The sequence below is a fragment of the Netta rufina genome (genome assembly GCF_964035555.1).
Source record: "Netta rufina genome assembly, chromosome: 7".
Taxonomy (NCBI): domain Eukaryota; kingdom Metazoa; phylum Chordata; class Aves; order Anseriformes; family Anatidae; genus Netta; species Netta rufina.
Genome location: NC_140130.1, coordinates 32,634,719 through 32,659,568, shown reverse-complemented (window position 1 = coordinate 32,659,568; position 24,850 = coordinate 32,634,719). Strand labels below are relative to the sequence as shown.

The following is a 24,850-nucleotide window of genomic DNA, read 5'->3' as shown; positions in this document are numbered from 1 at the left end:
GCCCTGGAGAACTGGGAGCTGGGCTGGTGCCCTGCTTACCACCCAGGAGATCTGAGCAGCTTTCAGGCTTGGTGAGGGTGGTGGAAAGCTTGCCTCATCATCATAGCTGAGGGCAAGGCTCCCTCCCATCCATGCTTTGCTCATGCTTTACTGTCGCTGTTTTATGGATCAGTGCTTTGAGAAGCTGAGCTATCTGGTATGTGTCCTCCATGGTACCTTCCAGTGCTGAGGCTTCTGCTAGTTTTGAGAAATTCCTTTTTATTTCAATACCTCATTGATTCATTTTAAAATATATATATATATGTTAATCCTCCTTCCTAACTTGTGGAGATTTAGTCCAGTTAGTATGTTTCAAAACTCTGAGGTACTTATTACAGTAACTCTTGAAAAAGAAAAGAAGGCATTTTACTTATTTCTTGCTTGATTGGACTATGAAAAACGCGTAAACCTTTTAGGCAAGGTTTTTCCCCTCCCCCCAAATAGCTATTCTTTATATTACAAGTGTAGTGCTCAAGTCATCTCCTTTGAACTGCAGTTTTTGTTATACGTTTTGGCTGCAGTGTTATTTCGGAGGAGTCAGCCAACAGGCTTACAGGGCTTTTTGGCTCGAGTTCACTTACAGTTTTCTTGGCAGCTCTGCTTATTTATGCATCTTTATTTCTCTCTCTTTCTCTCCCTTGCTCCCTCTCACTCGCCCTCCCCATCCGAGCAGAGCGATCACCGCACAGGCCTATCCTCCAAGCTGGCCTTCCTGCAAACGCCTCTGCAGTAGTCGGAGGTGACGTCGAGTTTGTCTGCAAAGTCTACAGTGATGCTCAACCTCATATTCAGTGGATAAAGCATGTAGAGAAGAATGGCAGTAAATACGGACCAGATGGACTGCCGTATCTCCAGGTTTTAAAGGTGAGGCATTGCAGATGCTAGCGGTGGTGACAACTTCTATAAAGCATTGTATTTAGTTGATGTGAATCCAAGGATTCTGAGATCAGAACCTCTTTTGAAAGTGGAAGTGTTTGTCAGAAACAAAATAAGTTAGATAAACGTTTGGTAGTCTAAATGCTAATTATGCAGCTTATAGACACATTTTTTTAAACTTCCTTGAAGTCCTGTATCTAAACATTCCAGGAATGACTTATTGAGAAAAAAATAATAACAAAAACCCTCTTAAGGATCTTTATTGACGTTTATATATTGTTAGAGTGCATCCATAACATACTGGGAGTATGTGCTCCATTTCTTTCATGTTCCCTCAGCCTATTTATTTCAAAGACTGTAGTTACGTGACACCTGCTGCCAAAAGTTTGTTGGAGGGTTGGGTTTTCCGCATGCTGAGCCTTCAAAGATGTCTGTTTTTCCCCAGTGTGATGTGGCATATCAGTGGCACCGGGTTGTTCTGCACTGTGGATTTTTCTGAGCTGGTTGGTGTTGCTTTGGATTTAAAAGCAAAACAAACAAACAAAAAAACTAAGCAGAAAACAAGCAAAACCCAAACCCTCAACGTTTTGACCCTGATGCTTGCGTGAAGTGGAAGGCGTGTTCATATGATGTGTTGGTGGTGGGACCGTAGACAGATTTGTGTCCTTTTTGGGCAGCAGTTACATTGTTCTCCTGTGTTATTGGTCTATTCTAGCATTCGGGGATAAATAGTTCCAATGCTGAAGTGCTGACACTGTACAATGTGACAGAGGCGGACGCTGGAGAATATATTTGTAAGGTCTCCAATTATATAGGGGAGGCCAACCAGTCTGCCTGGCTCTCTGTTCTGCCGAGTATACAAGGTAACAATGTTTTTTAAAGAAAGCTGGATGTAGAAGCTGGAAAAAATGGTGATTTGGGAAACTGCAGGCAGCTTGTAGGATAACTCCTTGGCCTTGTGGTATATTTGTAATCCTCCTTTGGTGATGCAACTGGTATTAAACCAGCAGCCATGGAAAAATTCCCACAATATTCTGTGTGCACCACAAGCTGTGGTTTCTGATGTTGATCTTCATTCTGTCTTGTATCTGCTTTCTCTGTGTGTACACATTTATGTTCAGTTTTGTTCTTAATTCTGCATACTTCTGCAATTCACATACAGGGTACTTGTTGGAAATATAATTACAGTCTAATTGGTGTATTTACCTATTTTACACACATACGTGTATGTGTGTGTGTGTATATATGTATATATATATATATGAAACATTCACGTAAGTAGCCACTGAAGCATAGGCCAGGTCAGTTGAGTCACTTGTGGCCTCCTACATCACCTGCAATGCTGCAGGGCTGGGAGTGTTTCCCAGTTGTATTTGCCCATTATTGCTTGGATTATAATCCTTCGCGAACAATACAGATCGGCAATGATGTGTCTACGACTCACAACTAAATTTACTTGAAAATGATTTAGTAAAGATTTGCTTATTCTCTCATCACATACTTCAAAGTGATGTTTTGCAATGGAACAGAGACAAAACCCAACAGCATCTCTTTTTAAAATAATTTCCCTAAGTCTCCATAAGAGAGTCATTGGCACTGATGCCCTGCTGTGCACATCCTGGGACAGCTGGAAAGTCCCAGGTCTAAAAGCCTCTGGATTTTGGATTCAATCTATTTGTAAAAGTTTGGATAAAGGCTGATACACTCACTGGTTAGCCATGTAATGACCTGTCACGACAGAGATCTAGCAAGTCCAGAATAAGAGCAGAAAGAAAGTCTATTTTTTTCCTGTCTCTCTCTCTCTCTCTCTCTCTCTCTCTAAGATTTAGAAAAATATATATTTCTCCTCCCTGGTTCTTGCACCATTGGGATCCAGTTTCTCTCTACATCTGAGAGCCACAACTGATCCTCTCTGAACACGAGCATAGATACCTTCCTACGTGACCTGTCCACTGTGGTCCTAAGCAAACCATCAAATATTACTGGATTTCAGATTGAACTCTGAGATCTGGCAACACTGCAAAATGTACAGCATTTTAGTGCAGTGGATGATGCAAGTACCACAGATTGCTGGAGACATTTGTTAAGTGGTAGCCTTTGGAGCAGAATTTACCTTCTTTCATCCTTTCAGAATATATTTTTATTCCTCTGAAACAGGCAACTACATGTGAAGGATGCCACGTTCTGTCCTACTGTGTTTTCTCTCTGTTTTTCTTTCAACTCTTTTATTGAAAAAGAAGAAAAAAAAACCTTTTGTGGGTTAATTTTTCCATGTCATTTGATTGCATGCATGTCTAGGTGGTGAGTCTAGGTCTGGTGAAGGGTGTTGATGACTTTCTGAGGTGAGCTGGGACCTGTTGGTAAACGCCTTTTGGATGAGGGACTGTGGATGGGGAAGGAGCTTTGCATCTCTCCACCTCTGCCTTTCCAAAGTGCAAAGCCCTGTGGCTTCATCTCCCTGTCCACAAGAATTCTCTCAATGTCTAGCTTTTTCTCTTGCTTCCCTCTTTTTTTTTTCTAGGCTGCCGGTGTTAACACCACGGACAAAGAAATTGAGGTTCTCTATATACGGAATGTAACTTTTGAGGATGCTGGGGAGTATACATGCTTGGCGGGTAATTCTATTGGGATATCCTTTCACACTGCATGGTTGACAGTTCTGCCAGGTATACACTGCTCTCTTTCAGTGGTTTTTCCTCTTTTTTTCCCTTGTTGATTGCTGCAGAATTAGCACAGCTTCTGTCTCAGAAAATGACTTCAGGTTTCCTCAACGTTTTTACAATGATTTTATATGAATATTTATTTAAAGACACTTGTCTCAAGCCAATGGATTGTCTTGTGACATTGTAATTTGCAACTCCAAAAACATAAAAAAGTAAAATGCTATTGCACTTAATTTAATTATTTTTTACATCTGTTAAATGTTCATCAAAAACAATAGGAAGCTGCGCTTCCTTCTCACTTAAGTGTGATAACTGAAAATCACCACATCAATCATTGTAAACTTCAAGAGGAGGAAACTCAGAGTTTCTTAAGAAGCTTTGGGACTGATTTGGCCATAATCATGTACTAATTTGTCAAAGTACCTAAGCTATTCAATATGCTGAAATTCACTTTTACCTATCATCCAAATTTTAAATGAAAATTCTAATTTTAATGTCGATGGATTATGTACAGAAGCAGTGCCTTCCATATCTTGGGAATCAGCTCCATGCATCTTTAAACATTGCATGCACTAAGAAAACAAGTAGTCATTTGCTTTTACTGCAAAGCATGTCTTGCTGTTCTGGGGTTGATGATGTTTCTGTCCTTAAAAGAAACAAACATCAATGTGCTTTATTGCCTGAAAATTGTTATCAGCTGTTAGAAGATGTAACCATAGTTGGTTTTGACACTAGTCAAATGTTCTTGTTTATAACTGTTGGCAGCTGCCTTAAGAGTTCCTTTGAAAAAATGTGAACCACCTGAGGTTTGCTGGGTCATCTTGTGCTTACCATTTATTAATTGTTAATCCTGAGTAAGAAGTACAAAACCTGCATGTGCATATTGCTGAGATTCATTGTACATGAATGAAACTTTCTGCAGATAATTTCTTACCCCTTTTTAAAATACGCTGAATGAGGCAACATTACTACATTTCACTCATACGTGAACACCAAGCCTGCGTGGTCTGTCACCAAGCAGGCAGGCAGTACCAGTGTAAAGCTTGCTTTGCTAGCAGTGTTTGCATTTTGCAAGTGCTTGAACAGCATACTTTAACAGACTTTCTTGAATGGAATATTTTATAAGCCTCAAACAAAGCACAAGAAAATTTCAGCTTGAACGTGCATTGCTTGTGGAGTGACTGCTGATTGCTGTGGAATGCTGTTTATCTGGGGGGTAAATCCCAGATAAGGGATTAGGGGACTGTGTTTGCACATATAACTGTCTCAAAGACGATTTCAAAATGGTTTCAGTCACAGTAACAGCTAGGTAGAACCACTCCCACTAAAACCTAATCTCATAGACTAGCAACTGCTGTTGAAGTTCCTTAAAATACCCAGCCGTAGCGTGGCTGACAAAGGAGCACTCACTAAGACATGCTGTTAGCAATTCAGCGAAATTTTAGAAACATGGCGAGGGACCATCCCACCTTCCTTCTGTGTTATAAGCTCCCAGAGAGAATTTTGGATAGACAAGCAATGCAGACTCAAGCCCCAACTTCTGTTTGCGAGTTGAGACATTCTTTCAGGCTGGCAAATTCAGTATTACATCTTTAAACGTGCCTTTATGTGGTTAAAAATAATTACAGTGCTTTTGAAGTTTGACTTGAGCAACAAAATGAACCTGAACCTAGTTTGAATACTTCAGTTCCTTCTTTTCCCCTGAAATTAGACTTGATCATTCAATATTTTGATGTGTGTTTGTCTACCTGAGCAGGCAGACACATGTACGTGTCTATATATGCCTACTTAGGTACACAGGCACACACGATGGCAAAATGAGAAGTTAAACCAGTGATCTGGAGAGACGCATTGTTCCCAGATTGCAAAATAGCCTAAATATCCACAGTATTCTGAGTGTCACGAAGTCACGGCAAGAACTGCTGATATTTTACCATGTCATGTTGTTCCAAGCACTGTGCTGAACTATACTTGTGCTGTGTGCTAACTCTGTGGTGTGATTGTTCCCTCCCGAAAACCTGCGATCCAGCTCCTGAAAAAGAGAAAGAATATCCGACATCTCCAGACTACCTGGAAATAGCAATTTACTGCATAGGGGTCTTCCTGATCGCCTGCATGGTGCTGACGGTCATCCTGTGCCGCATGAAGAACACCACCAAGAAGCCCGACTTCAGCAGCCAGCCGGCTGTCCACAAGCTGACAAAGCGAATCCCTCTGCGCAGACAGGTAACAGAAAGTAGATAAAGAGTTTGAAGAACTTTTACCAAAGCACCAAGCCAGCACATCCTTCTGATGGGAGCTTTGTTTGGAAGGGGCATAAATGAGCGTTAAACCAAACCACATTTAGGGATGGTTTTAGGCTGGCACCTAGGAGGCTGGCATGGGAAGAAAGCACGTCTCAGTGCAGCAGTGTGTGTCTCAAGGCAAGGAAATCAGGGATGTCAGAGCAGAAATGTGAAAAAAAAAGGAATATATTCTGTATTAGCAGTCTATAGATGGAAAAAAAAATCTATTTGAAGTATTTTGGGGCCTGATCCCACAGCTTATTGAAGTCAATGGAAAATTTTTTAGTGACTTAAATGGACTTTGGAACAGAATCCTATTTAATTGTGTATTTATAATGTTTCTAAGGTGACTATTATTGTAGTAACTAGGTACCAGACACGGAGAGGTGTTTTTCGGGAAAAAATTTTAAGAACGGAGGAGAGAGAATTTCATAGCTCAGCATCCAGAATCCACCTCAAAATAGAAAGACTGTAATAAAATAAAAATAGGGGAAACACTAAATCAGATCTCAGGCAGTTGGTTAAGATTCTGACGTTTCTGAGTGAGAAACAAAAGCGAATGCCAGATGTAAGATGCACACAACAGGATTGCACGAAGTAGATTTTGCAATCGCTTGTCACTGGCAGCAAGCATTTCTGGAGAGGGCAGCGCCACGAACAACAAACCAGTTGAACAAGTAACAGGCCTTTGGCATTGTCACAGGCCATCGCTTGCCAAAACAGCCCTGATTCCCACATACTATCGTCTCCTAAAGACTTCTTTTAATATGTTTTGATTGTCTTGCAGTGAGTCTTCAGAATAGACAGCTAGACCCACACCCAGACCGCCAGCGCTGCGAGGCTGAGGGCAGTCTGCAGCTGAGGCTTTGGTTCACCTCGTTATTAACAACAGGGATCTTTTGTGGGGTTTGGATCTGGTCAGGGCAGTGTGGATCTGAGGGTTTGGTTCATCTGCAACATTAATGAGTGGGGCGACATTTCTGCAGGTGGTTCTTGTAGCCTGTCCAGCACGTTAGCGCTGTCGCAGTAATACCCTACCTTAAAACTAGTTCTTCAGTAGAGGTGGGTATATGAAAGTTTGGATGTGCTTAGAGTTAGGGTGGAGCTTGGTGTTGGGATTTCAAACGGTGTTTTTGTTTTCTGAATCTACTTGGTTAGAAATACAGCAGAGGAATCCCTCCTGTAATGCATCAGCTGTCATCCTCTAAGGGGTGGTGTCTCACAAAGCCTTGAGGTGGGGGACAGGAGCTTTGTCCAATATGAAAAAAAAATAATATATATATATATATTTTAGCAAAAAATTCTTATTTTGTTTTACTTGCTTTGCCATATTTTAAATTTATTCTGTGATTTTACGCATTTGCTTGAAAATCACTGGAGAGGAGAGGTACTCTGAGTATATTGCAAAGAGTGAGAAGCCCTCAGCTCAGCTTACACATCTCCATGGCTAAAATTCAATGTAGATTTCTGGACAAAGGCGGCTTTTCAAATGTTGTATGCTTAAGTAGAAAGAGAAAGATAAATATTAGCTGCTTAGATAAAAGGCATGTGTTAGACTTCTGCCTGAAAATAAAAGCATCATCATAACCCGGAGATAAGTTGATGGCTTAAAAAATGCCCAGGGTTTGGTGTGAGCTCAGTTGTGTCCGTTGAAAATGGTTCCTTGAGGGGAAAGTATTATTTCAGTGCGTGTGACTCCAGTGCCAACCACTGCCCACAGTTTTGCTGTTTATCATTAAATGATGCAATATGGAACTTCTCCAAAGCTATTGTTTTCACAGAGGGAAACATCTCTGTCTTATAACATGCTTGTCAGGTCAGTTTTTATCGGTTAACTTTGTTTTCCTCAAACATCTTAGCAGGAAAAAAGGCGTTTTGCTTTTAAAAGTGGGACTGTTTGTTTGAAAAACAATACACGTTTGAAAGTGAGAATCCTATTTCAACCCAGGAGCAAAAATTCCATCACCCTTAATTCTCCTGACTATCCTTTCATTTACAGGAGTTTCTCATTCAAGGGCTCTCTGCTGTCATATTTTTACAGAGGATAATTGCTACTATAAATATTAAGAAGAAATCTGTATTTCTGTTTCTATGATTTCACTGGTCATCTCACTGATTGTTCTGGATTATAAAGGCAGGATGAGACTAGCAATCCCTGGAAACTTGCTCATCAACCATGAAGATTTTGTAGATTTTCAGTTACCAGTCTTGCCAGTCTGTAAGGCTGCAGCAGTTTAGTTTCTGCATCTTTCAAAAGATGGCTTTCAGTTTCAGAACCATTGTCACAAATCAAGAATTAAAATAAAAAATAATCCAGGAGGCGTTTTATTTAATGGGTGTGTTCTCCTGGGTAGTCCAGATTGGTTTGTTGTACCACCAGGCTTGCTTTTTGGTTGGAGTTTATTTGTATTTCAGATAACTGTATTTACAGCCTTGTAGGGCTTTGTCACAGACCCTGTATTTAGAGGCGTGGGTGCAGAGGGCTCTCCTTTGGCTGCGTGCTGTGCTGTAAAGAGGAAGAGCAGAAAAAGTGGCCAAGTTGTTGGGAGGATAAGTGCGAGTGAGCAGGGGAAGTGCTTGTGACAGGTAGATGGTGTGAGCGTGGCAGAGAGCCGGGGCCAGTGGATGTGATTTGTTGGGATTCCAGGGAAATGAGGCCATGTATTGGGGTATTTGTGATATTGTTTTGGAAGCTCGCCACTTCGAGGTCAAGTTCCCTAAGGATCTGGATATGAAAATAATACCAGTTCAAGAGGAGGCATTTGCATGGCCATGATGCCATCTCGTCTAAGTGGGATAAGAGTCTTGCTGAGTAACATATGGTTTGATTTGCAGGCCTGGATTCTCGTACACTGACTATTTAGTCTGAGCTACTACAGGATTTTATCATTCCCCACATGCAGGCGTTTTTTCCTGCCAAAATGTGGTTCTCTCCGCATTCATAGGAAGGGTCATGATGAAGTCAGGAATTATCAGTTCCCTCCCCCTGCAGTCCTGTGCCTCACTCGGATCTGGTACTTGGTTTTCGAAACAGAAACCGCTTACAGGGAAATCTAGCAAGCAGAGAGTGCTGCAGTGCTCCGTTGGGTTTAGCCATGCTCTGCATGGGAGCACCAGCTCGCGAGGTGGTGGGAAGAGAGATTTGCAGGAGTGAGCATTGCGAGCTGGTTTGCACCATGGGCTTTGTGTGAGAGGTTTTTCCAACTGAAGGGTAAAGCGTAGTCATTGATAGGATGATTTTGTGAACTTTGGCCCACTCATACATACTACTCATACTACGTGTGTGTGTTTGTCTTAGAAAGGAGGAATGATCTCTTTTGCTTAGTATTTTAAATACATTCACGTTAATTTATACGTACTGTGGTTGTTCATAAACACACAGTGAACATGTTTGTGATGAGCAAGGACTGGTTGGTCTAAAGTAAGACTGAGGTTCACCAACCCAGATATCTGTATTCAAAATGATGGTGGCATCTGGAGCCTGAGAAAAAGAAGAGTAATCTGGAACAAGTAAAGAACCATAGTATTGCATGTAGTGTTGAGCTGTAAAAGTATCGTTCATTTCAAGGAATAGCCTCTGAAATGCAAAGATTAATAGATAACTTGTAGTAGGAGGTGTTTCAAGGGATTTACTGCAGTACCTACTTTAGTTTCTTGCTTTATCCTTGGGTTTCTCTATATAGAGACTGTTGACTTGCCTAGTTGTACTCTTTGTTATATTGCTGTTATTGCTGTTATGCAAGTGCTTTGAAAGTCAATCTTTTCATGAAAGGATTGTGCATGTGCAAGTGTTTCAAATGCAAGTACTTCTATCACGAATCCTTAGATTCCATCTAGTGAATTTACCTTATATTTTCCTAGATCCTGTCGCTGAGATGGGGCATTTCTATCAACAGCTAATTGCATTTCTTACCAGCTATATTTATATACATATATGCATATGACTTCAAATTAACTTTTATAGCAGAGCCTTCAAAAAGACTGACAATTATAGGAAATCACTGCATGGCTGCTAAAAACTCACAGCATGAGTGCCAGAACTGACAGATCTAAGCTTCAGGATATGGTATAAATCATCAGTGGAGGAAAACACCCTTCATAATCAATTACAGACAATTACACACTGCTCTGCAGCTGATTTTGCCACATGGCATTTAAAGATTCATTTAAGTTTTAAATGCTCCACTGCTTAGAAATGCTTGCGAAGTATTATCTCAAAGCTGATTAAATACAGCATGTTGGCTGAAGAACAAATATATAGTTAAAATGGGGATGTAACAATGCCTTGGTGCATGAGGTTTGGAGGCAGTGGGCTTTTCTCCTTCCACAGTCCAGGAATGGGGCTGAGGATCTGGCTGAGGCTGATATTCTTCTTGGTTCTGACCTCCTAGAAGTGGAAAGAAAGCGCACAAGAAACATTTTATGTTGGAGAGCTACCCTCCTGTTGAGGTTGACATATAGTTCAATGTTCTGCTTCTGTCGAGCTGACTTCTGCCCTCCTTGCTTTAATCAAGCTCCTAAAATGTCTTCTCAGTGTAGCGTCATTGCTTAAAACAGGCGTTACCAATGCAGTGAGTAGAGCATGAGGATGGCTCATTCGCCCACATCAAGGTGAACCTTTACTTCTCTGTCCCAGTTCTGCTTTGTTCCTTTGTCACATCCCAACATAACAGCATAGCGGCATGTTTTGGTGGGCTGGGAGATTGCCCACAAAGGTTGTGCATTTTGACCAAATTTTGACCTGCTGCTTCATGGCACCTGGTAGACCCCAAAGTGGCCATGGGTCTGTATATTGTATAACTAAAAGCTTGCTCTAAAATCTCAGTATGACCTTTGTTACCCCTGAGTCCTACGTGCCTTGAATTGTTGCATTGAAACCAAAAAAAAGCACTCACATACTTGAAAGCAAGAAGAAAGAGATCACAGAATCACAGAATCACAGAATTTTCTAGGTTGGAAGAGACCTCAAGGTCATCGAGTCCAACCTCCAACCAAAGGGGTTGTAGGGGATGTGGGGTTCCTCGCAGGACCATCACTGCTTCTTGAACCTACATGGTAAGGGTCCGGAGGGTGGTGCTGCAGGTGGAAAGGGGAAAGTTGCAGGCTGGAAAAAGGCTTTCTACGTGCTATTACTTATGTGTACACTTGCAGATTAAAGTTGACCACATCTACTGACCTTCAAATATGTAGGGCTTTCCTCATTGTTTTATAGTGCACTCTAAAGCAATGAAAAGAGATGCTTAAAGGATGAGTTCAAAGGTTAATTCTTTACTATTGCATAAAAGGGAAAAGGCCATTTGAAAACAGAAAAATCTCCTCCAACTGAAGTCCAGCCTGGGTTGGCTTAATCTTTTCTGGAGCAGACTTTTATAGCCCTTCAGCTCCTGTAACCACTTGCACTGCTCCAGTTAGTCAATCAGAAGAATATTCCCTGGGACTGCAGTCCATTTTAATTCTCCCAGACATTGAGTAGTTCCTCTGGATTTCTCATCGTTCCTCTCCAAGCTAATGTACTTCGGTTAGCTGCAGCCTCTCCAGCCAACTGTCCATTTATTATGTGAAGTAAACATGTTCAATTGCGTTGAAAGGGAAATTGGCAAAGTCTTTCATTTATTTTCCTATAGCATTATTATTATTTAACTTCTGTGTTTGAAATGCATCACTGGAGTATTTCGGTTTATTGCATGTTTACATTTACCAGTTTTTACTACTCTAAGGTTCTGAATTGTGAGTGTAAGAGCTAGTGGAAAGATGGAGCTTTTGCGGAGATCTGGACAATGTCTAATAAAAATATTATATCCCTGAAGAAAAAGACCCTGGGACATTTTGGTCTGTTTCTGGTGCCCAAGGGGTATCATCTAAATTTTGCAGTTTCAATTCCATGCCTTCATATTGTCCCACAAAAACATCGTCTATGATGACAAAGGAAGGCAAGAACATAAACATGAAGTTTAAAATAATAAACAATAAATCTTGAATAAAAATCTTGGAAATAGGAGAACTGGACTTCAGGGGAAGACTTCAGGGAGAGAGGAGTTGCAAAGCTGTTTGTACATTTATTGGTGGTTCATTTCATTCAGCATCATTTTAAAGCTGAAATCTTGAAAATGAGGGGAAAAAAAAGAAGTCAAAATGCAACTATGGGCCTGGTTCTCCTGCTGACTTGCTGTGCAGCTCTGAGCAAGCAACTCAGCTTCTGCAGGTGTGTTTCTCCGTGGGCTGGGCACAGCAGCGCCCCTCTCTAAGGGCTCTGTTCAGTATTCATTTACTGGTTTATTTATGGCTACACAGTCTACATTAATAGCTGTTTTCTGTTTGTATCCCAAGTGGTCACTGTATTTATTATGCTAGAGGAATGTGCCAGGTACTTATATTTGCAGAAAGCAAACACTAATGCTAACGACAGTGGGATGGGCGAGGGGGAAGGCGGTCCAGCTCTCGTGTTTGAATGGATGCTTTATTTGTGCGGTTGTACTTGCTCGTTCCTAGACATACATCTCCATGCAAGCAGAAGGTGGAGTTTCTGGTGTCAAGGAAAGTCTGTCAGTCAGCTGCAAAACTGGTTACCAATGTTAATCTTTTGAAAGCAGTCCTTAACACGTTGTGCTTTCTGAAACCCCTTTCCAGTCTTAATCTGTGGCCCAAGGAAAATGCGCCGAGAACCCAAACCTGTTTGATGGGATGGGCTTGGAGTTGTCTACCTGGAAAAAGACCTCTAAGCCAAACGTTTGTCAAAATCATGATGAGAAATCTGAGAGCCATAACCTCGTCCTGTCAAAATGCATTGTGTAAGAGCACGATGTGGTTGCAACAGCCTTTCAGCCCCATGCTGAGAAGCTTGAGTAACTCAGTGGTTTGTAATTGTTAGTTGGATGTGAGTGCAACATCGTGCTCCCTTAAATTACCAGGTGTCACAGAGACAAGAGGATTTTGTGTTCGTATCACTGTATATCGCTGACTTGCACTTTAACGCTATTAGGATCTGTTTGCCTATAACAGCTTTTATTACCTAGCTCTACGACCTCTGAAACTAAATTGTGACCTGGTGACACTTTACATAAGCAAACTTGGTGTGAAAGTTGACTCCAGATGACAAGGAGAAAGGTCAAGAGGGGTGGTTATACTGATGATGGTCTAGGCTTCCAGCTTGGGGGCGAGGTCCTGACAATGCTGGACAAGAAGCATCTTCTGCCACCTGACGTGAGGATGGGTACCACCAACTGCATCGCAACGTGACCTTCATCCCACTGTGGCCACCAGCTACAGGCTTGGCACAGATTCTCCTGACCTGAAGAAAGAAGGAGGATTTACTCTTACAAGAGGGGACATGGTGGCAATACAAGCATTTTTTGTATGCGTTTTTGCAGACAGCGGGCTGTTGGCAGGTTTAAGAGAAGAACCTTATGGACAATGCACCATTTTCACCAACAGAATTTTTGTTACGTGGATGGAATAGCTCGTGCCTCTGCTTTCAAAGCAGCTATCATTAATTACCTTTGATGCTCTCAGGAAAATGTATTTTTGTTAAGGACGATGACAAGTAATTCTCCAAAGTGAATTACACTTTGAAGTGTTGGACGTGAAAGTTTTTTTTATGAACTCTTTTCTGCCTCGCTTACAGAGTATTCACTTAAGAATGTAGTTCATTGAAAACTGAGGTACCCCTATCTGTTGAGATAGCTTTTTTGATACTTTCAATATTAAACATTTAGAAAACATATGAAGGGATATCCTCCATTTCCTACACAGTAACACGCCTGTGACCTTGGTCACTGGCACTGGTGGAAAAAATCAGGGGAGTCTTTGTAAAAATGCCATTTTTAAATTAAAAAATGAAAATTTCACTTTAGTATTTCTAGGTGTTGCTATTAAATTTTGTACTGATTTGGAAAAAAGAAATGATGACGCGGGAAGCTAGAAATGAGTAGGAGAGAGCTTATCTGCTCACAGTAGAAGCTGCCCACTACGTATCTGAGGGTGGTGATGTAAATACTCACTTGATTAAAAATAAAAAAATAATTCATCAAATTATAAGAAACATACATTGAAATTCCCTTCTGAGTTGAATGTATTTTAGAATTTTGTTCAGTGGTTTACAGCTCATGGGACAGACTGACAGGGCAGCGATTGCAGTCAGTTTTGTTCTTACGGGGCGGTGTAAATGTAGGAGAAGAGTTCACTCCAAACAAGACTGGAGGTTCAGTCCCTCATACCACTGTTCTTAGCTGGCTTGGTTTTCATGTACTGCTGTCTTTCAGCTTTTGGTCCAAGATTACATCTCTGCCTTTTTGTTTTTTGTATCTTGCATTGCAACAACAGGTGTCGGCCGACTCGAGCTCCTCCATGAACTCCAACACGCCTCTGGTGAGGATAACTACTCGCCTCTCGTCTACTGCTGATGCCCCAATGCTGGCAGGAGTCTCGGAATACGAATTGCCAGAAGACCCGAAATGGGAGTTTCCGAGAGATAAGTATGTTGCCCGTTTCCCTTAGTGCTACCTACGTGCATCTATACAACTTGACTCAGTATGAGAGGGAGCTTCTTTCCAAAGTCTCTCAGGGTTTCTATAGCTGAAAGAAAATCTCAATTACCTGAACCTTCTATGAGGATCAAGATCCAATTCAATTATCTGAATTATTATTTTTTTAAATGGAAGATGAATTTTCTCTGCCTGTTGCTCTGATTTATTTTCTGATTTCTTAAAGGCTTTCAGATACTCTGCTGAAATCTAACTCCTCAGTTAGGAGTGAATCTGAAACTTTATTTTAAAATATGCATGTATATGATCTAGATTGGGAGAGATATCAGTGTGCAACCGTAGTTAAAGGGCAGATTTGCCCAAGCATTACCTCTGTACATTAAACCATGTTTTTTAGTTTGGTACATTATTGGTCAATGTTTATAAAATATGTAATAGAATGTCAAGTAGGAGATCGAGAAAGTCTGGAATATGGTATTAGAAAACTTTTCTTTCACTTAGATCTTATGGAAAGGTTTTTCTGGTGCTTTAGTATTAACCTATATTAGCGGTGATCATTTTTGATTTAGCAGGGCATTTTGCGTATTATGTACTTGTGTGTACAATTTCTGTGGTTTAAAAGGACTAGGTTTCAAGCAGAATGTACTGAATTTTGATACATTTAAATTAACAGGGCTAAATAATTTTTTGAAGTCTGTTGAATAACATACAAAATGAGCTGCCGAATAATCAGAGCTATGATCATATTGCTTAATATAAAGTTGGCATGTAAAATAGATAATAGTAATACAGGTAGAGCCAGGATTATATATGAAACCTGATGCTAATTTTAAGAAGTCTTTAGGTGGATTTGAGAAACTAACACCTTTTATCATGAACAGTTTTCTTTGAAAGCTCAGCACTGTAACTTTTGGATAGCAGAGCCGTAATTTTCAACCTCCTGACAACTGTTCTGGAAATTATTTTAATTATGTAGCTGAAAATTAGTGCAAAAAGCAGTAATTGCCACCTGCAGGATTCTAGTCAACAGTGGGGGCCTGTATACATACTTCTGTCAGCCCATACCCTTGGGGGATACACTAAATGCGGAAAATTTTAGAGTGCTAAACATTAAAAACCGACATTCAGCACAAATGTAGGTGGAGCAGATTTCCAATGAAAGGAGGCTATTTAGAGGCAGTTTATTAGGTTGGGGGGCAAGAGGCACACAATGAGGGGTTTGTTACTTTAGTCCTAGCAGGGCAATAGCACATAAATTAACCAGTTTCCAATGCAAATGTTTGTTCTCTGCCAAGATCCTAAATTCAATTTCAGTTCTGGATAAAGTGCAGGATGACCTCAGCATAGCATATGCTGCCCTTCAGTCTTTGCACCTTTTTAAACCAGCGTTTGCTTTAGAAACCAATCCAAAACAGATTGAGGAGTTCTCACCACGGCTGAGACCGTGCTTGACAAAGTGTCCATGGGCTGCCCTGGGGAGGAATCGCCCTTCGCTCCTCTCTCTTCCCTGAGCAGATAAGCAAGGAGGGTTTGCAAACCACTTAGCCTCGGTCTAACAGCCTTCTGCTGATGGCATGACAACCCCCTGGGATTTCTGGGCGAGGACAGAAGTCCGTGCTTTTGGCAACCAGCCCCTACCTACATTGGATCTGTGAATCCTGCTTTTGACTATGGGAAGCCACGACCGTAAGAACTTGGATATGAAAGTGCTTGTCCAAGTCTGGCCCCAGCACTGGATAACATTAACTGGATCAAGTTCACTCAGCATTCTCCATGACATCTGCTTCAGCCCTGCTTCTGGAGTTAAACAATGTTCTTTGTGGCAAAAGGAGACAGAATCTGTGAGCATTGTGCTGGAACAAAAAATAGATCTTGCCTAGAGGCTCAGACGTTTTTTGTATTTTGTATTTTATCTTTTTATCCTCCTCGAGTTGGGATTGAAGCCTGTCTGTTAGAGCTGAGTTTTGCAACCGGGGATGTGCTCCACAAAGTGCAGTGGCATAGGCAGCTGGCCCAGTTAGTGACTGCTCCTCTTAAAAGGGTCTTTACATCAACACAGGATGATAACGGGGCTCCACTTTCCCCCAGTCTGCTTCCCGCTCTGAGCAGAGCCCGGGTGCTGCAGGGAGGAGGCGACTTCTGCTGCCCTCAGCCATGACATCCGTGGCAGCAGCGAGCCTGCAGCCAAGAAACAGACTGTACCAGAGCCAGCTGTGGGCGGATAAAGGCTCCCGTCTCGCCCCTTAAAGGATCAAAGTGCTGGGGAAATGCGTGAAGATGTAAGAAGAGCGATCTTGCTGTGGACGGGGTGGATGCGGAGACGGCAGCGTGTAGGGGACGCCGAGACCTGCCAAGTGCCTTCACGGCAGCATCCCCCAGGGACAAACCCCTCCCTGCACGCCCATCCCCGGCCTCGTTTCCCCGCTCACAATCGTCCTCCCTCCTCTTTCTACCAAGAAGGTGGCCCCTGACCTCCTCCTCAGTTTTGGGGAGAGGAGCGGGGTGATAACTGTGTGTGATAACTGCCTGCAGCTGCTGCCTGCTGCACTGCTCTTGCTGCCCTGCGTGATCCCTTCAGCACAGGACATTGTTAAGCAAATGTGTGTGGTTTGCATGCCCAAACAGGAAGCAAGGATGTGAAGTTTGAGCTAAAATTAGGCTATTTGGAAGTACGTTTGACTGTTTCCTCTCTGCTGTTGTATCACAGGAGTTGGTAAAACCTAAAACATCCACCCGGTTTTGATACCACCCTTTGCCATACGAACCATCAGCTGCCTGACAGCAAACACATGGCAGCGTGCACAAAGAAACCTTTCTTCCATCTCCTTGCGGTCTACGTACAAAGAAGAAAACAGGCCACGACGACACAAGAGGCTGGGGTGCTGCTGCCTGTTCCCGCATCCTGAGTTTCGGCTGCAGCCCGATGCTCTCTGCAAGCTCTTCCCCTGCAAGCAGTGCATCCCTCCAGCCAGCCATTGAGCACGGCCTCTCCCGTTACAAGCACAAGGGCAGCTTAAAAGCTGGGTTTAGCAACTGATCTGCCTGTATTAGACACTCCCTGCTCTGTCCCTAAGAAAACAGACCGCAGCGTGCGTGAAAGCCGATGCGCGCCGCGCGTCTCATTAGTTCCATATGATAAGCGCTTCGTGCCGCAGCAAGTTGTCGAAAGGTTTTTATATTTAGCTCTGGAATTTCACTGCCTGCGCCTCTGCCCCAGATGCTGTGTGTTAATCTCCTGTTTACACCTCCAGGCTGACGCTGGGTAAACCCCTGGGGGAAGGCTGCTTTGGGCAAGTGGTCATGGCCGAAGCGGTGGGGATTGACAAAGACCGGCCGAAAGAAGCGGTGACTGTGGCCGTGAAGATGCTGAAAGGTAAGAAAATTGGCCGAGCAGGGTCCGAGGCTGCTTTTAGCCACGAAAAGTTTCCTTTGCGGCATCTGAGCTCTGTCAGTGTAGGGGGGTCAGAGTGCACATAGCTGACCTCAGCCTTCGGTGGTTTGCGGTGTAAATCTGGGCTCTTGACAGCCTGTTTATCTTTAGCCGCGAGTATTTGGATGTATTGGCATCGCGTGGGTCTCCCTGCTTTTAGCTGAGCTCAGTTCAGCAGCAGTCCTCGCGTAGATCCTGGAGTAGGTGGTTGGGGTCTGTTTGCTTTGAATTTAATTATAAAGCTAGCTTTTAGGAAAGGCACGGTTATTAAGGGTTGATAGTTAAAGACAGCATTTTTATGTCTTGTATTACTGACTCTTAACATATGACTGAAGAGGCAGTCAGTCCATCAAAGAAGCAGAGATTTTTCATTAGGGCATAACACATGACTTTGTATAATGCACAATGTATAGCAGGAAACAGATCGCATATTCTACATTTTGAAGCACACACTTTATAGCAGCTGGTGAGCCTTAGAGAAGCTGGCACGATAGAAAATATGAACTGCACCTGTGTCTTGTGCAGATGATGCTACAGAAAAGGATCTGTCGGACCTGGTATCAGAGATGGAGATGATGAAGATGATTGGAAAGCATAAAAATATCATCAATCTTCTTGGCGCCTGTACGCAGGATGGTGAGTAGAGAAAAGAAAGTAAGCCAGAACTTTCACACAGGTCTCTGAAACTCATTAATCATCATTTCCAAGAGTTTTTAAGGAAACAGTCATGCCGTGATGGGATTTTTAGATATTTCCCTAGCTTAGCAGCGATATTTTAACTTCTGTGTCTCATTATATTTGCAGCTTTAATATGAGAAAGGGTACTATATCATATGAAAACTCTAATCCCTTGCTGTAGGGAAAAATGGCATTTTCCAGTGGCTTTACCCACATCTGTCATTCTGAACTGTCAGTTCTGCTTTTGTGTCCCTTGAATTTGAAATGAGTAATTTTACTCTCTGTAGACCACAGTGTTTTTGTTAAACTGTAATTATGTAATGTAAATAAAGTCATGCAGAAAGGCATGAAAAATCTGGAAATTAGAAAATTTAATGTAACACTTTCACCTTGTTTGAGATCTAGTGATATTTTGCGTCTGGAAATGTCTGCTTTCCATGGCATGGTCTGGAGGGAATAGATGCTGAGTGGGTCAGGATTAAGGTGCCTTCAGTTGCTAATTGTAGCTCTACCACTATGCTGCTATGTAGCTTTGGCCAGCCACTTAGCAAACACTGGACTTCCTTTTCATTCGAGTTGTGCTTACTGGTTTTGCAGTTAAACATTTCTTAATCCAATTCATTTATTACAGAACACTGGAAGATTTTTTACAGAAAATCGTTTTACCTTTTGACCTTACTCCGGTTTTTCCATGGCTCTGTTTACCCAAAGGTCCACTCTATGTGATTGTGGAATATGCTTCAAAAGGAAACCTGCGTGAGTACCTGCGAGCACGCCGCCCCCCTGGGATGGAGTATTCCTTTGATATTAACAGGGTGCCAGAGGAACAGATGACATTCAAGGACTTGGTATCCTGCACTTACCAGCTGGCAAGAGGCATGGAGTACTTGGCTTCACAAAAAGTAGGTAGAACTCAGTAAATAGCATGCAAAGTACTTGGTGCGTATTTGTTTTTAAGTTTGGTTTTGTTCTTGTGTTGCTTACGGTCAAGAATTCGTGGGGAGAAGGACCTTTCTCAAACAGGTTGCATAATCCATACAGAAGATCAGTGGGAAAATTCATACGCTTAGTTTTATACAAATGTTTAACAACATTGCTAAAATGAGGTCTGGATTCAATCATTTAATGTAAATATCGCATATCTATCTGCACTTTGAGTTCATAAGCACAGGTAATCACTTGGTTATACAAGTCACATTACTCCACCCATGAGACAGTAAGGCATCGTTTGCATTCTGTTTGCAATCAGACCTATCAAATAGGCTCACACAATGATGTAAAATAAATTAATTCAGTTACTGAAAGGGTTTACAGAATGATAACAGGCAGAGTGCAGAAGATCACAAGGTGCCTGGGCAGAAATTGTGAACAGAAGAGGCAAAAATAAGTGGAGTGAACTAGTCACTGTAAATTATGCACTGTACTTGAAGCTGGCCTTTGTCAGGATAAAAAGCTTGTCAAAAGAGTTTATTTATCCTGTCATGTCCCTAGACACTTATTGCTTCAGCTTTTCTTCAAACAGTTTTTTCAACGAGTACCTTGATTAAATTACAGTCATGGAACCTTAACTAGCCCTGTATGACCATCTAAGCATGCTGTGGGTTGGTGGGCAGGCAACCACACGCACCCTGGGTTGAGTTTGGACCCAGTGTCTAAACCAGAGCATCAGATGTTGATGCTAAGCACCCCCTGCAAGGTTAGTGAGATTTATACCAATTTCCAGGTGAGTCCACTCCCAAACATGGGGCTGTTTTCAACCAAAGAGTAGAGCTGATTGTGAGCCTCCAGTCATGAGTTTTTACTGTTTTTCTGCGCTTGTAGAGACTGAGGGTGAGAAAAGTCCAATTTTGCTTTTATTCTTTTGTTTGGAAACTAATTCTCAGCGCAGTAGGGTAAACTTGGAGATGTGTGACTCCAGGACAAGACCCTCTAACAGAGTTAGCATGAGTATTGTATTAGGTAAAGCACCTTAGGATATCTTTTCCAAAGGTTAGTGAAACATTTGGCTGGAAATGAACCATGTCCCAAGGAAAAAAAAATTGTTGTGAAAGGAATAAAATATATTTTTGGCAAAACTTGAGAAGCTTTGAAGTGCTGTTGAAGGACACTTCAAGGTGTGTGCTCCCACAGGTGCACATGGCAGAATCATTTCATCTGTGGTCCAGTTCCTTTGCAAAAACACCTGATTGGTGCTGTGCTGAACTTGACAAAGTGTTAAGGCATTGCACAAGGCACGGGGAAGAGGGAAAACAAAGGCAGCACATAGAAAAACTGTGCATTCCAGTTCTTCAGATATCCCACCATTTCTGTTTGTATTTCTCAATTTTTTTCCCCTTAGGGATCCATTTACTGAGCTGGAATAATAAGAGAGCTGGTCTTCTCACGGTATTTCCACCATGCAGGAACTGTGAGAAGGGCAGTGTTCTTGTTATTTCAATCTAATAAATTGCTCACTGACCCTTTTAAAAAAGAACAAAACCCAAAAAACACACCGTACCCTCTCAGAATATAATTTTAATATGTGAAAAAGATACGTGGGTGCCTACTCCAGTTTTTGCCTTGCAAGTAGTTGTATGTTGCAAATGGGGTATTGTTTCTAAGTTGGATGAATGCTTTTTAAAATTCTGTTGATGTGTCTTGTCTGACATGCTGGTAGAGTGCAAGAGCCACAGGGAAACTTAAGATGCAGGGGCTCACCCAGACCACTGCAAAAAAGACAGCAAATCACTGGGGCCAGAAAGCTGGCTGTGAAGCCTGCCAGGCATGGCAATCAATAATGGCACCGTTTTGAAGACGGGAGGAGACTCACTTGCAAAATTGCGGGGTGTGAGAAAGCAGAGATACCCTGAGAGGAGATACTGGTGTTTGGTTCCCTCGCTGGACTCATGCAGAAATGTTGCACTGTGTTTGAGATGCTCTGTCTGCTATTCTGGAACAGGAAGATGTGCTCTAGATCCTTTGCCACACCAGGCAGTATTGGCAAGATGCCTTGGCATCTCAGAGGATGTTAGCTTCTTGTATCTGGGCAAGTGCATTGAGTTTCTAGTATCTTGGAGGATGCTCTTGTAGGGTTTACGAACTGGGGCAGGGAAGCAGGAAGCCTGTGTTATTTCTGCTACCGTAGCATTGTTGATGCTGAATTAGAAGCTCGATTTGGCACTGAAAGCACGTGCTGTTGTCTGGTCCTATGTACATGAAGGCACTGATGAAGCAGTTTTTTCCTGGCATCTGCCCTAGGCTGTCCCAGCAAGGAGCAGAAACGTTGTAGACTCATTTTACCCTTGTACAGGCTGAGAGATCTCAGAAAATTGCTGGGGCAAGGTATAATGTGAGAAAAACATTGAGTGTTGTAAAATGTTGTGGTGGTGTTTTTTTTTTTTAGTTTGTTTGTTTTTTTATTTTCTTCTTGTAGTGGTTCAGTCCAGCATGTCTGTGCACATCCTGAAATGAGGAGAACACAAAGAATAAACCAAAATTGAGGAGGGAAAAAAAAAAAAGAAAAAAAAAAAGAGAGAGAGAGAGAAAAGGCTATTTAACTTAAAAAGAAGTGAAATGTCCTGGGAGAACTCCAAATGCAATGTTTCTCACAATGCCCCTGCTGTGCCACCCTGTATCAACCCCATTAAAGCTGCTAAAACATAGGAGTAGTATGTAAAGCAGTCACAACTTCCTTTCAGTGTCAGGAATATCAGTTGCAAGTTTTCAGGATAATGCTGACATGAAGGAAAAAATCTGAGCAGATACTGGTTTTGCTTTCAGTATCAGAGCTGTTTAAAAAGCAAACAGTCCAGCCCGTATTGTATTTTTTTTTTCCAAATGAAATTGTTGTAGTCTCATGGTTGAAGTAAATATACACACCCTAGACATCTGGCTTTAAATTATATATGTAGATATATCTCTTATTAAGACCTTTTATATTAAAAATGGTTGTACCTACCCAGACTATCAGGTTTTAACCCTGTTGATCCAATGTAATTTAAAAGAAGAAACTGTAATGAAAATGCTATGGTACCTGTACCTGGGCATGTGTAATAAAAAGTGAATCACAAACAGCTTGAAAAATTTTGGATTGCCACCCAAAAGCCTTAGCAAAATACAAGGTTTTAAAAATTAGACTTTTCAAAGAGACTTTTGGTCAGTTGTTCCACCTGGAAGCACTTGGATGGATGTGGATGGGTTGCAGTGGAATAACTACAATATACATACTGCATGGACTTATTGTAAATGTGGCATTCACACTTTGGGATTTGGGTTAAAATCCATAAAGGAGACAGAGTTATGGTGTAGAAATAATTAAATTTTTACAACAGTTTATTTCAGTACGCATTTTTGTCTTGTCTTTCTTTCCTTCCAGTGTATCCATCGAGACCTAGCTGCGAGAAATGTTTTGGTAACTGAAAACAATGTCATGAAAATAGCAGACTTTGGTTTAGCCAGAGACATCAACAATATAGATTATTATAAAAAGACTACTAATGTAAGTGGATGGTTTTCTTATCTCTGGAAACAAGTGTTTCTTTCAATGTTTCACTTTAAAACTATGGTTATAATCTTAATGGGCTTCTTGCCCGGCAGACTCACTTTTAATCACAGACAGAAAACAGGGATCAAGGACAAGCATTTCTGTCCCTCTCCTACAGTGATGGATAGCTAAAAGATAAACAAATAGGCTTTATTTTTTATGATTTGTGATAATTGCTAGAATATAAGTATTAATTTTCTGTGTCCCTGCCTTCAATCACTTGAAATAAGTGGAAAATTGATTCTAGCTTGTTTTGCACCAGCTCTTGGATCTTGAAAATCACTGTATAAACAGTGATAGTAGTAACTGTAATAAAAATCCTATTTATGTGTGGTAATGCTGTACTTGCTGTAAAAATACTTATGGCAGTAGTATCAAACTGGGGCTAGAGGTTGAGAAAATGGATTTTTACTATCCCCCTCTGTCACTATTTTTAACCTTTTAACTATTGTACCAAATTAAGGAGACAAAGTTTCAGATGGGAACTTTGCAGAACTCTTTCAGTTCTTCAGACTTCGTTAATAGCATATAGTATTTGTATAGAACACTAATCATCTTATGTGGTTCATCTATGAAAAATTAACAGTCAGCTATTAACGGTAATATCTGCCTGCATAATTCCAAAAGGCAGAGCAACCAGGTATGGGTTTGTTGGTGCTGGAGGAAATTTGAACCCACTTCATATCAAATTTGGTGTGACTTCTGGGTTCTGAGCAGAGTTTTTTATGTAAAGCAACAGGTAGCTGTGGCTGCAAGCTTTGGGCCACTACAGAAGGTGGAAATTAAAATGAAATTCTTTGGTTCAATAATCAGCTTCTTGTTCTTCAGAGGTTTATTGTGTTGTACTTTAATGTGGAATGGAATTGAATGATTTTTCCTCTTAGATCTGCTTATCCTATGATTCTACTTGCAAACAGTATGGGAACATTTTTGGAGCTTTCAGTGCTTTTAATTTTATTTTCAGTGTCATATCCATTTTTCTTAATGATCTGCCCTTTTTTTGCCCATTTTATTTTATTCCTTTTCCCCTGGAAATTTTAAAGGTAAACTATGTACTGTTTGCATCAGTAAACTAATCCCTGAGAATAGATTAATATATATATTTTTTTAAATCAGTGTTAAAATCATCCAGCAAATTGCTTTAATTTTACTTTTTCTTCCCTTCCCCTCCAAATGTACAGGGACGACTTCCAGTAAAGTGGATGGCTCCAGAAGCTCTGTTTGACAGAGTTTACACGCATCAAAGTGATGTGTAAGTGGTTTTATTTGAGTGCCTTTTGGGGGGCAGAAGGGGAAGCTGGTTTGTATTTGTTAAAGTTTGGGATATTTTGAAAATATATTTCCCTGCTGTCCTTTACCTTTAAGTGTTTTCATTCTGTTTCACATATTAATAGATGGAACAGGACTTGCCCTTAGAAAGTGAGGATTTTATGGTAGACTGCTAACCAGTGCTCTGTTACTAATCTGCCCAGCTTCAAAGCACATGAAAGGTGGAAAATGCTAACCTCCTTCTGTCAGTGCGGAAGTTTCCCCCCTTGAACTTATTTACGGATGTGCAGCTACAAAGAGTCTATCTAATTTGCTTGGCTTTTGACATAGTCTGCACTTCCTACAGGTTAAAAAAAGAGAGAGAGGGAGGGAGAGAGAGGAAAGAACGAAATAAAGGGGAAAAAAAAGGAAAAGAAAAAAATAAAGAAGATCCTGAACATTTCTTGTCAAACTTTGTGCTAAGACTAGGTACAGTAACACATAGGCTGGGCTTTCCAGAAGAGTTTTCCCTGATTTTAGAGACGTCGTTGCTTCCCAGCAGTGCTTCACATGTAGTAGGAAATCATTGGACTCTGTTGCTCCAAAATCTTTTAAAGTGTGCGGTGTAG

The 24,850-nt window shown here is 41.4% G+C and overlaps 1 protein-coding gene across 2 annotated transcripts in view; it reads left to right on the top strand.

Moving 5' to 3' along the window:
* Positions 1-24,850, top strand: part of FGFR2 (fibroblast growth factor receptor 2) — a gene marked incomplete at both ends in the record, with an annotated part of 75,280 nt that overhangs the window by 44,331 nt on the left and 6,099 nt on the right. The window contains 9 exons of one of the 2 annotated variants that reach the window (XM_084290346.1): positions 713-903; positions 3,437-3,581; positions 5,608-5,804; positions 14,183-14,334; positions 17,595-17,716; positions 18,299-18,409; positions 19,163-19,353; positions 22,806-22,928; positions 24,155-24,225. In XM_084290346.1, the coding sequence (XP_084146472.1) occupies positions 713-903; positions 3,437-3,581; positions 5,608-5,804; positions 14,183-14,334; positions 17,595-17,716; positions 18,299-18,409; positions 19,163-19,353; positions 22,806-22,928; positions 24,155-24,225 (1,303 nt within the window). Of the gene's footprint in view, positions 1-712; positions 904-1,630; positions 1,779-3,436; positions 3,582-5,607; positions 5,805-14,182; positions 14,335-17,594; positions 17,717-18,298; positions 18,410-19,162; positions 19,354-22,805; positions 22,929-24,154; positions 24,226-24,850 lie in introns of both variants that reach the window. The other variant, XM_084290345.1, reaches the window with a different exon arrangement.